Source organism: Strigops habroptila, chromosome 5 (assembly GCF_004027225.2).
Source record: "Strigops habroptila isolate Jane chromosome 5, bStrHab1.2.pri, whole genome shotgun sequence".
NCBI lineage: Eukaryota > Metazoa > Chordata > Aves > Psittaciformes > Psittacidae > Strigops > Strigops habroptila.
This window is the reverse complement of record NC_044281.2, coordinates 76707829-76720397: the sequence shown is the minus strand read 5'-3', so window position 1 is coordinate 76720397 and position 12569 is coordinate 76707829. Positions and strand designations below refer to the sequence as shown.

The 12569-nt window shown below is 42.7% G+C and overlaps 1 protein-coding gene across 4 annotated transcripts in view; it reads right to left on the bottom strand.

The window, feature by feature from the left end:
- GRK5 (G protein-coupled receptor kinase 5) overlaps positions 1-12569 on the bottom strand; it is a 174160-nt gene that overhangs the window by 46261 nt on the left and 115330 nt on the right. For all 4 annotated transcript variants that reach the window (XM_030488748.1, XM_030488749.1, XM_030488752.1 and 1 more), the window contains exon 4: positions 8883-8960. In XM_030488748.1, coding sequence (XP_030344608.1) covers positions 8883-8960 — 78 coding nt within the window. The remainder of the gene's footprint in view (positions 1-8882; positions 8961-12569) is intronic.

Here is a 12569-nt window from a genome sequence, read left to right as displayed (position 1 = left end):
CTATATGCTGTATTTTTGACTCAGGTCAGAGTCTGGCTTGATTAAAGAAGTAATAAATCAACATACAAGCTGAGGCTTGGCATGCAGGTTAAGTGAGTTTTGTTAAGTGTAGTTGCATTACTGGAAGAAAAAATATTAAACATGGATAGTTTGAAGTGTCACATATCCACAACTTAAATATGCAGATTATTTTTAAACCCATTTGTAATAATACGACTTTGAAAAAAATAATCTTATTTTCTTGTTTTTACACTGATCTAGTGACAGTGATATTTTAGTGAAATGAAATATATTTGTTTTCAGTGAAATTTAACACATTCCTTATGGTAATGCTGCGATTCCTGGTTCCAAGTTAAAATAATACACTCTAAGATTATTAGCTTAGTGATTCTTCTAGTTGCACCATCCCAGCCAAAGGTGTCAGCCTCAGGCATCTCATCTGAATTTGCTTGGCCCATTTTTGTGAGGTTACTCAGGTGCTGAAGTCCATAGATGTTTTTCCAGAATCCTAATTTCCTATTACGAGGGAATCAGATGAGAAATAAGATACGTTTAACTTCCATTTTCATCATGTGCCTCTTCATTCTCTTCTTTGTTGGGATCAAGCATACGGTTGCCTGTTACTGCTTTCAAGTTTAGCACAATGAATCCTGAGCTCAGAGAGACATTTATTGACCCATTACACTTATAGCTTCACAATTCCAAAGCTGAACCAACCAGGGAAGCGGCTGCAAGTTGCAATGGGTGGATAGAAGGGCTGTGGAGGTCTGTTCAAAGGGCTCCCATACCACTGAGGAATCATGCACCTGTGTAGATATGCCATGCAATGTCATTTAACGTACTCTACATCACACCTAGTGTGAAATCTATCTTGCTGCATTTTAATCATCTAAAAATCAGGACACTCAAAGTGCCCCTGGTCTCCCCCGTAGTCAGTGGGCAGAAAGAGACACCTCATGTCTCCTATCCAGATGCCTCCTTGTGTTTGGATGAACAAGGATGCAATACATGTGTTGGGAGTGTAAGAAGCTGGACTCACCAGATGTCTATTTTAATGTCATTCTGTTCAAATGCACAAAAGCCATCTCCTGCAGATTTCTGGATGTTTTGCAAGCCAATGTTTCACACATCTGGAAAAGGCCAATTCCTTTCTTCCCATGTGGGCAAAATTTTTCAGGCAGAAAAGGTTGTTTCTGGGGAAGCTGAATGAACCTTAAAGGTTTAGAATTAACTTCCCTGGCCATTGGATAATCCATATGAACGGAGCAGAAGTAATGAGGGGTATGCAGAGAAGATAGGGAAAAGATGACCCCTGAAAACAAGAGGAGGAAACTATAATGAGCATATTCATTAGCTGAGGGCAGACAACTACATCCTTCCTGTGCTTGGATAATCCTGAGCAGACGGCTCTTTATTTGCACAGTGTCCTCAGCCCTTTCGGGTGCCAGACTAGGCTCGGAGAGCAGCCTGGGGGGCCTGTCCTGCCTCAGCAGACAGATGTGAGCCAGGTTTACATGTGTGGTTAACATCAATTAGCTAAAGCAAGCTTCCATTTTCCAAAGGGTCAAGTGAGAGTAATTCCAGCAAACACAGGGAAGCTAGATGGCTTTTGCCCACTGACCAAGTCATCCCAGTGACTTTCCCAACCACAAATGACAAACAGTTAAGAAGCATGTGAACTTGGGAGTGTAACCTCTCCAAAATAAGGAAGGAAAAGCAGAGCTTAAACTAATAGCACTGCTTAGCATAAAACCAGTGCTGTTAATGACTCCAGCCCAAACCTTGAACCAGCCTGAGCAAATGCATTGCAAATGCAGCCCTCCTTCAGTCTAAAGGACAGGACACAGGACTGCCCAAGGACCTATTCTGGGACAGCATCACCAGGACCGAGCAGACTCCATGTTGTTTCCATAGGCTCTCATGCAGTTTGGCACCACTGCAAGAGACAGGAATCCTCAGTAAGTGTTTAGTTAACTAACATTTGTATTGTAAACAGTGGGTAAAGCATGAGGAAACAGGACTTGAGCAAACCGTGAGAAAATGCCGTTTAGCCTGAGACCACAGCAAAGGGACTCCTAATCAAGGCAACACTGTGATATTTCAGATTCCTCTGCCACACTATGTTACAGCCCAGTCCCAGTGACAGAAGAATGCTTATTAAAATAAATTCTGATTAGAAAGCACTAATTTGAGTAACAGGGTTGCCATTCTGCTGCTTTGTTATTTTCCCAGAATTGAACTTCGGAAAGATGAGCTTATGCAGCAAGTATGCTGAGAAGGTACTTTCCTGGACTAAGACATAGTGATCAGCAAAGATATTGATCGTGGTGTCTCTGGAACAACAACAAGAATTATGTATTGATTTCTCTGGAGACTGGATTATGTATCGATTATGCTAGCTGCAAAGCAGAGGCCTAAGTAATGCTATCATCTCTGGCTAAAATGATGCCTGTAGAGTAGTGAAGTCAATAGAAAGGGGAGATGAGAAATCCATTGAGCCAAAGGGTAAAGTCCCAGGGCAGTTAATTAAATGGCAAAACTCTCCTTAGCTGAAGTAAAGCCAGGATTTCTACTTAAGTATTTAGCATCCTGAAAAGCCTCCTAATAGCAACCCAAAGGACACAGTGAATAACGCTTTGAGCAAGTAAATAATTCTAGCCCATCCTGAATCCATGTAACACGCTGTATTCAGACAGACACCTCATTCATTGCTTACTTCAACTGGGTCATTAATGAAGTGCATAGTGTTTAGAAAAATCTGAAAACTAGCTGTGGAGATAAGTCTTGGACCAAGCCTTAAGGGACCATCCACTATAGCCAGCGAAAAGTGATATTGTGTTGGCCTTTTATCAACAAGATAATAAGCTTACAGGGGGATGGAGATGACTCGCTGGATATGAGTGATACAAGCTGAATTTGTGGGAGAAAGTAGCAATGTAGAAAACAGTCCCTGAAGGCTCACCTTTCAAAACACAAAGCCTCTGTCTTGTATTAAACTCTGAGGATTGCTTTACAGAAGCTTAATATTTCTCTTTCAGAGCTTCCCTTACAGTGACATTCAGCTTTTGTTTTGGCCATTCCAAAACCTAATTATAACATGTTCCCTAGAAGGCATTTAGTAAACAGTTAGAGGAAGAGGCCTCAGTACTTGAATACTGGATTCAGCCAGAGTCATTAAGAAGTGCTACACGAAACTTTCCTTATGGAGGACAGAAGGTTTTAGTGATGAGCAAAGATGACTCACTCCGAGGCACGAGTGCTGAAGTTTGCATTTATTTTGGTGGTGAAAATAGGAAGGGGGAAAGAAATCTCAAGGAGAGAGCAACTGAAGGCAAAGATCCTCAGCATCAAGATTAAAGCAGGGGCATGTGAAAAAAGAAAACGGCTCTTAGAGAATGCATAGAGCTGAGAGAGGGTGTTTGTGAGCAGGAGCCTCCACTCAGCTGCGTGGCTTTGTCCAGCAGAAGGGCTCATATATCATTTTCATTTCATCTCACCCGTATTACATAGATGTTTTCTTCTCCATAACAAACTGATATGAGAGAAGAGCACATTTTAGCCATAGACAAATGGAGGCCAGGCACTGCTGATCCGCCAGTGTCCCTTTCACAGGACTATCCCCTCCCTTCCTTATCCTATAATTGTTCATAAAAACAAAGACATGTTTTCACTTAGCAAAATACCCATTGCTAGCCTTGGACTGGAGTGAGGAGGTTATTGCTGTGTCCAGCTAACCTCTTGCAGCACAGAAAGAAACTGCAAACGTGGCCTTTATTCTGTGCATTTCCTGGAGGAAAGGAGACCAAACAGGAACTCAGATAAGAAAACTAATGCTGTTGCTGTGCTTCATATTCTGTGAAGTATATTAATGGCGATAACAATACACATTAGACATCCTATTCAGTAGCATTTTTAGTACCCTACTGAGTCGAAATATGAACTATAATGGCATATGGAGACTGTCTTAAGAGCCATTTCAAATCAATTTAGTTTTATATAGCATCTCTTGAAGTATCTCAAGGTGATTTACAGTGAAAAAGAAAATAGTGGGCTAGTGATTTAGTAGAGTAATGCATGGCAGCTGTCAGGCAGGAAGGCAAAAATGCTGCATGGAGATGCAATACTCTGATTTAAAAGCAGTACAAAGGTAAACGTATATCTCTGCTCTTCCAGTACAAGAAGCAGCCAGGTAATGAAACCAGGTTGGGATCAGTTTAACTCAACTGTTCAATGAAGCACTGAGAGCTTTTCCATTTACAGACAGAGCTGGAACCTAAACCTGAAACATTCCCACTCAACTGTTGAGATTAGGAAAAGCCAGGAAAGCAATATTTGTGACCAATTCATTTTAGCAGTTTTACCATCATATTTCACAACCTCAGAAATTTTAGACTTCCTGTGGGTTGGACTTTTGCCCTGACAGGCTTATTAAGTCAAGAAGGCAGCTTTAAGTGCCTTTTTCATGGAAACTATTAAAGCCTCTCTTGAAGAAGCAAGACTCTAGTCAAGAAACCTTGACGTTGCCAGTGTGGTAACTATTGTGCTGCTCCTGTTATGCAAAGGCAGCTTGCAAGTGGAGTTCCCTTTAGATCCCAGTACTGAAGCAGCGCATGCCCCATTGGGTCTCTTCCTCCTAATGGAGAAGGCCCTCTCATAAGTGCTTGTCCCCACATAGCCTCTGAGGAGTAGCCAGCTCACAGCTGGACCTCTTTGGAGAAGCAGGTTAATAATTCCTCAGAGTATGTTCCAAGGATGGGGGGTATCTTCAACTACAGGACACCTCTTCCATGGGTTTTCACTCTCCTGCTCACCACTGAAGTGAAGCTGATAAGGAAGCCATGAAAATGCTTGTCTTTCGGTATCCTCAGCATGAAAACCACATGCACTCCTTACATTTCCCTCCCATAAAATAGTTCAGAATGGCCTGTTGGATATGAATGTTTCAAAAAACTTTGGGCAGGAGAGAGGGAATACTAATGTCTTCCTAGGTGAGGACCTGAGGACGTAGAATTATAGAACAGCTCAGGTTGGAAGGGACCTCTAAAGATCCTTTAAAAAACCCTTTAAAGGTCCAACTTTTCATGGGAAAGGGAGCCTAGATTATATTATCTAGCACCCTGTCCAACAGCATCTTGAAAACCTCCAGTGATGAGGACTCTACCACATCCCTAGGCAGGTTGTTCTTATGTGCCACTTCTTCAAGAGGCCTAAACCATCTGTTTTCCCTTCCATGTGCTGGGACACATTCAGAATCTGCCATCGCTGTTGCCTGTAGGCCAGGGGGATGGTGGAAGCCTGACCCACTCATGCCATTCCTGGTGTGAACCACAACAAAAGGCTGCTAGACCTCTTCTTAACTTCCCCAGTGAGCACGGCGGGGCTGTTCAGGGTGTTAAAGCTGTGAAGAGCCTGAATTGTGATTACTTGGAAAAGGGCCTTCCCCTCGACCACCTTGGGAAGTGCTTGTGTAGTGGCCACAGGGCTGATGCTGAATGTTCTCATGCAGAGCTCTCCACGTGGCACTTCATTGCTCCCACAGGTCTGTCTTTGTGATGGACCACCACCTTGCAGATAGTGGCTGCATGAGCCACATGAGGCTGTAAGTACTGACGTGATGTCTATTCATCTGGGAAAATGTTTTCTTTTCCTTTCTGCTGTGCAAGTAGTATATGTTTTATTAAATAAAGTGCTATTCCCTATGCAAATGAACGCATGTTAGAATGATGATATAGTGACACGTTCCATGTTAAATATGTATGACATTTAAAACTCTAAGCAAGAACTAAAAATCATTTATAAATATTAAAAAGCACGAAGTCTACTTTTTGTTTTCATTTTGCTTCTGATCCTGCACTCTGGGAAAAATACTCCTCACATTCTGAGACTGAATTATCTGTCCAAGAACTAAACCTATAATTTTATTCTATCAGTCAAGCTGCATGTCACACTATTTTTATATCAAGACAATCAGGATCTTTGAAGCACAGACACACCTACTTAAAAGGAGCATTTCTCTGAAAGCAGAAGACTTTGGAATCAGCAGTAATTTGTATCTTTCAAGAGACTGATAACTAAATGGGGTAATGCGTCTCCTAATGAAAAGGTTTCTTTGCTGCCCATTAGGACACTTGGATCCAGATTCACCCCTTTTGACTGCAAGCATCTAATCTGGCTTTCAATCACTCAATTCTAATAGCTTAAAATGCATCCTTTGTAGGTTCTTACTTCTCTTTCTTGTCAAGAAAGGACAGTAGGCCATCTGAACTCCTAACCTCAGCACCTTAGTTAGGTATCTAAATATAAACTAAATTAATCCAGGCCTTGCTCTAGTTTTTTTAAATATTTGTTAGGTGGGAGACCTGTTAGAAAAGCTAGTATTCAACCCGTTGCTATGGCACAGTCAACTTCACCACTAGGTTGTATTTTCTGCTACACAGGGCTTAAACATCCCTCTGGGAAGAAGCAGAAGTTTTCCATTAAGAAAAAAATGTGCAGCAAGTGAAGGAGCATATCTTTGTGTTTCCTTCTGTCCAAAGATGTTAAGAACTTGCAAATACCAAAAAAGTTTCAGAACAGAATGTAAATATCCTGTGCCAATTTTACATACTGAGAAACCATAGAATAATGAAATGGTTTGGGTTGGAAGGGACCTTAAAGCTCATCCAGTTCCAACCCTCTGCCACGGGCAGGGACACCTTCCACTAGAGCAGGTTGCTCCAAGCCCCTGTGTCCAACCTGGCCTTGAACACTGCCAGGGATGGGGCAGCCACAGCTTCTCTGGGCACCCTGTGCCAGCGCCTCAGCACCCTCACAGGGAAGAGCTTCTGCCTAAGAGCTCATCTCAATCTCCCCTCTGGCAGGTTAAAGCCATTCCCCTTGGCCTGTCCCTACAGGCCCTTGTCCAAAGCCCCTCTCCAGGTTTCCTGGAGCCCCTTTAGGCACTGGAGCTGCTCTAAGGTCTCCCCTTCAGGAGCCTTCTCTTCTCCAGGCTGCCCCAGCCCAGCTCTCTCAGCCTGGCTCCAGAGCAGAGCTGCTCCAGCCCTCGCAGCATCTCTGTGGCCTCCTCTGGACTCACTCAAGCTGCTCCATGTCCTTCTTATGTTGAGAGCCCCAGAGCTGAACACAGTAAAACCAGGTACACGGGTCAAATATGAAGTGCAGAGCATGGCAGAGAATGGAAACTCCAGCTCTGGAGCCCGAGTGATTTCCCTTCCCATAACACCACCATTATTTCTTGATGAAGAAAAGATTGTTCTTCACTGGTTATTCTATTCCATGTACTTCTGCTGCACTACAGATGGCAGGAGGGCCATGGGCCAGCAGTGAAGGGATTTGGCATCTGGAAACCTGCACCAGGACTGGCTGAAATGAAGGAGTACTATTATCCTCTTACTTCACTAGTTCTGGTATCAGCAAAATGCCTTTCTCCATTTCCAGATGGGAATGGGAACAGTGGGAAATGTTTTCCCTCAGTATTTGTCCCTCATTTCTCTGTTGACAGAAATGACAAACGGTCATCTCAGTGGATTTAAAAAGCAGTGGAACTTCATGCCCCTAATGAATGGGCAGCAGGAACTCATACTGGCAGCGCTTGATGGCTGCACATGAAACTAGCCAGGCTCAGTAAATGAAACCAGATCCTCAAATGCAGTCTGAGATAACTGAAAGTATGCATTGAAATTTATTGTAGGAAAATGACTGACTGGAAAAAGAGTGGTCTGCACCTCCAAAACATATTGTACCATTTAAACTCGCTAGAAAGACATCTGCCAAAAATGCAACTAATTCTCCTGAAGGTCAAATATATTTCTCTTGTAAAACAGTTGAAACAGCAATTGCACTTCTTGATTACTCTTGTGAAAGCAACTTAGAAAAGAATCTTAGGATTGTTCTTGTTGTTTGAAGTTGGACGTTTATTGCTTACTGGCAATGGCTTTTGTTGCAAAGGTTAAACACAGTCAGCAAATTATCATAACCCCCCCACAAAAAGGGTTAGTTCCAGTGCAGCCTGCCCAAAATACCCACAGCAGATGTGTAGTTCTGTTCAGTGCCACTCTGTGGACACAACTGCTGCCATGGGCTCCTCTCCGTCCCACAGCCCAATGGAAACAAGAACGGGCGATGGCACCTCTCAGCTCCAAACCACACTGTCAGTCTTACATGTCCCTGGCTACCCTGGGGCAAATGGTGATGGAGGAGGAGTGCAAATTTCTGTACCAAAATACAGTGTCTGTTACCAAAGACCATTTTTTGCTGGTGCTTTCTACACAGCAGTATAAGAAATGTCCCCACCTCTTTTGAGTTGAACAGGAAATAATTGTGGCATCCGTGATAACAACTGAGGTCATGGGTTTAAGCTGAAAGAGGGTAGTTTATTATATATTAGACTGAAGTTCTTCCCTGTGAGGGTGGTGAGGTGCTGGTACAGGTTGCCCAGAGAAGCTGTAGCTGCCCCATCCCTGGCAGTGTTCAAGGCCAGGTTGGACACAGGGGCTTGGAGCAACCTGCTCTAGCGCAAGGTGTCCCTGCCTGTGGCAGGGGCTTGGAACTGGATGAGCTTTAAGGTCCCTACCAACACAAACCGTTCTATGATTACACCACAGATGTAGAGCTTTGCATACCCAGAAGAGACTAGAGAAGCCCCTGTTCATCCACAGATGACTTACAGCCCTGGTAAACTCAAGTTCATCCTTAGAAGTCAATTTCTGGATTGGATTATAGTTTTTTTTCTCTGACTGTTTGTATAAGACTTGCAGGTTTATTCACTGGAGATTGCCACCATAAATTTTAGGAGTCTGGCTTACAAAGCCTATAACAACCTTGTTTAGCAAAGGTGTGCCTTGCAGCATTCCTGCAGTAATGCCACTTTGGCTGCCCCTTACCTCTGGGGTGAGGTATTTCATCATGATTTCCTTTCCTTTCTCTCCCAGCTTTTCATCTGGAGCAATTTCATATTCTGCCTGGAACAGATATAAAAAAAAAGAAAGTCAATATTTGCACTCATATTTCACCATTATAACTTCATTTTGGATGTGGCCTTAACGGAATGCTCTGTCTGAAAAAGGATAAATACCATTTTCTGATGGAAGTAAAACCCGTACACACAATCCTATTAAAACCTTTCCACTATATTTTGACCAAACCCTAATGGTGCATTTTCTGAGATGATATCTCTTAATTAACACCAATGAAATTTAATTCATTTCTATTTTATAGCCTTGCCAAGCCAGCTTTCAGAAAGCATTCAATGACAAGAGACGGCAACTTTATTTGGGTTTGCTCAAAGAGAAGGTGGACACAAAAGGTAAAATTATTTCTCTGAGTGGTAGAGAAAGTGAGTGATTGTTAATTCTTGCCACAACTGTGGTCTTTCAAGCACCAGGTGAAGTCCTTCAGTAGATTGTCTTTTTGGTCGAGTGTGTCTTTCCTATTTATTTCTTTCCCTTCATCTAACAATACTTGTGCAAAGCAGAGAGACTTGCCCATCACTTTTAGTGATCCTTGACTCAGTCCCTCCAGCAGGCAGATCTAAGAGCCAGTTTCTTGGGATCAAGATATAACAAGAGGCACCGCTTAGAAGAATAGACATTATAGGCAAAATTCTCTTTTACTTCCCTGGTGCATTAAAAAAGAGAGCACCACAGTCCCCCACACAAACTTTATCTACATTTAAAATTCTGATTATTCTATGTACTGCAGCATAACTGACTTTTAATGAGTTTCAGGACAATGTTTACATGAGAAACAAAAGAAGCATTACTCGTGCACCATGAAGGCATTAATCACTTTAGCTGAAGTTCTGGATCCATGGCAGGCATTCAAACGAAACACACATGCCGCATGGGACCCCAGTGGCTAAATGACAACGAAAAGTTCTTAGAGACATTCCCACTTGGCATTGCTCAGGATATGAAGCCCTAGGATCCAATAAAAAAACCCCAAACCCCCAAAATGAAGACTGCCTATCAGCTTTCCTGAATGTACTAAAAGAAAGATCCCAGAAACCCCTGCCAAACCAATTAAGTAACCTGGTCCAATACAAGCTGTCTGCGATGATAAATGAGGAGGAAGTTAAAATAAAAAGAAGGTAAATTAGACTGAACTGGCAAACACTTGGAAGAACAAATATCAGAACTATTGCCCACTGGAAGATGTATGTACTGCTCCAAGCTTGATGCAATAAATCCAAAGGCAGGCTGTAATGGATACCCTAGCTAAGCAGACCCAAGAATGCCATGAAAACCACAGTGTGGTAATAATGCTATTACCCATCCATCTGGCCAGTGCTCATTGAGCTATTGCAGCTTAAGTCTGAAGCTACATATTATACACATACATAGCAGGTTGCTTGAACAATCTAGAATTATGATCTGATTTGGTTTGGGAAATGACAGTGACCGCAAATAACAGAGAAACCTGTATTGCTGATAAAAAATACGCCCAAAAGCTAAAATCCACAAGTGCTGTACTTCTCTTTTAGTGACCATTTTGGGGATGAACTGATTACATTCTCATAAAACCTAATACAAGGGTTTAAAAAAATCTTTCATCCAATTTCCTCTCCTTTTAGATGGTATCTGAGTATGGGTCATTTCAGATCTTAAAGCACAGACACTCTCAAATATTTACAGCATGTTAACAGCATTTTTCTCCATCGTTTCTTGCTAGGGGAGAAAGCAATGGCAATAGTAACAGAAGGAACAATTTCTTCAAAGGTGAAAGTTGCATCTCACTTGGACCTTACAGTTCAGGGTTAGGCTCACAGGAAAACTAGGTGGTTTTCATATAAAATAAACCAGAGAAAATGTATTTCAATAAAAGAAAATAACTGTACTTAAATGTAACTGTCTGTGCAGAAGACTGAAAAGAAAGGAGAACTCCTTGGCATTGCCTCTTCCTGGAAGCACCTAGATCTGAGTCCTCCATTCAATGCTATTTACAGTTTAGCCATTAACGACCATTTTTCTCTCCCTCACTTGCGTTTAGACTCTGGATCATGGTACTATATTGGCTCCCTTGTAACTAAAACTTGATTCAACATCATCATCTGCCACTTGAAGTGCACCAGGAGGATGTCAAAAAAGTTATGTCTTTTTTGCCACAGACATCCTATTATATTTACATCCCATCTGAATCCTAGAAAAGGAAGAAAATCAGGACAGACCACAAGACAGAAGTTTAGCTGGAATTGGATCAGTGTTTGAAATGCAATTCCTGATGGGATCCAAACATATGCAGAGCTAAATGCACACACACATATATACAGAGTACCTAATTCTGTCTCAAGATAGTTGGGAAAGAATAAAAGGAAAGTTTAATTATACTTGCATCTGACATTCTCAGAAAATGCGACTCTGTGGTGGTGAAGGTAGGAAGTGACAGACAAGTGAGGATGTGAGAAAGAACCATAAGCTCCAACTGTGAACAATGTTGATTTCACTGTAGCTTAAGTACTAGAAGCCAGTTTCGTTTTGTTTCTAAGTTCATTATTATTTCTCCCTTCAGTGCCACTTTTGAGATATTCAGCAACAGATTCTGGTACGTTTTCAGCCACGGACTGTTATTACAGGAAGAATTGCCCATGTAGACAGGCAGAGTGACTTCCCCGTGCTCACTCTCCTGCATGCCTGGGAAGTGTACCAAGGCCCTCGACTTTCAGTCTTGTGCTTAAATCACAAGATACATCCCCTTCTTCCACAATACCCAAAAGCATGGCTACAGTTTGCAAATCCCTAATTGCTAGAAATAACATCGTTACTTAAAATCCATGTGGAACAAAATATTTTCCATTATTCCTTTGATGAATCCAGGCATGTGTTTCAAGGCTCCTGCTCTGAAGTCTAATAGCTTCTCCATGCCCTAGTTAGGTCAGACAGGGCCCTATTCATAGCTCATAAATGAGGAGAGGATTTACAATCACCCTGACTGCATGGGACGAGCTGTAGGGAAGGATCCTTCTGTGGGCAGGCGCAGATCCTGCAGTCCAAATAGCAAGAGGATGTGGGCTGGCTGCCGTTTGTTGCTAACTTTCTTTTTGGCTGCTGTTTCAGAGGTAGTAGTTACTTCAGTGTCTCCTGCTTCCCTAGAAGCAAACCTGGCTGAATGGGGGCACAGGGGTGCGAAGCATCCTTTGCTTCAGAGTAGCCATCCTTGGTGGCTAGAGATCAGATGGAAAATGCCCTTCCACTGGGAAAGGGAGCAAGATCCAGTCTGTGGTTGGTTGTGGGCTCAGGAATGGCTCAGCAAGAGGTTTGGGGGCTGGACGGTGCCTATGACCAATGAAGAGCATCACCAGGGAAATGGCACTGGGACGCAGAAGGGGCTTGTACCAGCAACCTTAATCCTGACACATTCTTTTATCTAGTGCTTGATGTTCATGCTAATATTCCTTGAACTCCTGAAACTGTGGCTTAAAAACAAGTGAAAACTGAAAAATGGAGCCAGAGGGATCTCTCTGCAGATCTGGAAGGAGTCTTTGCCCCAGCAGGTAGGTGCTGGTTGCCTGCGGGAGCATGGCATGCCAACAGGAATTGGTCCCTTGTACCTACCAGGAGGTGGAGATGGGAACA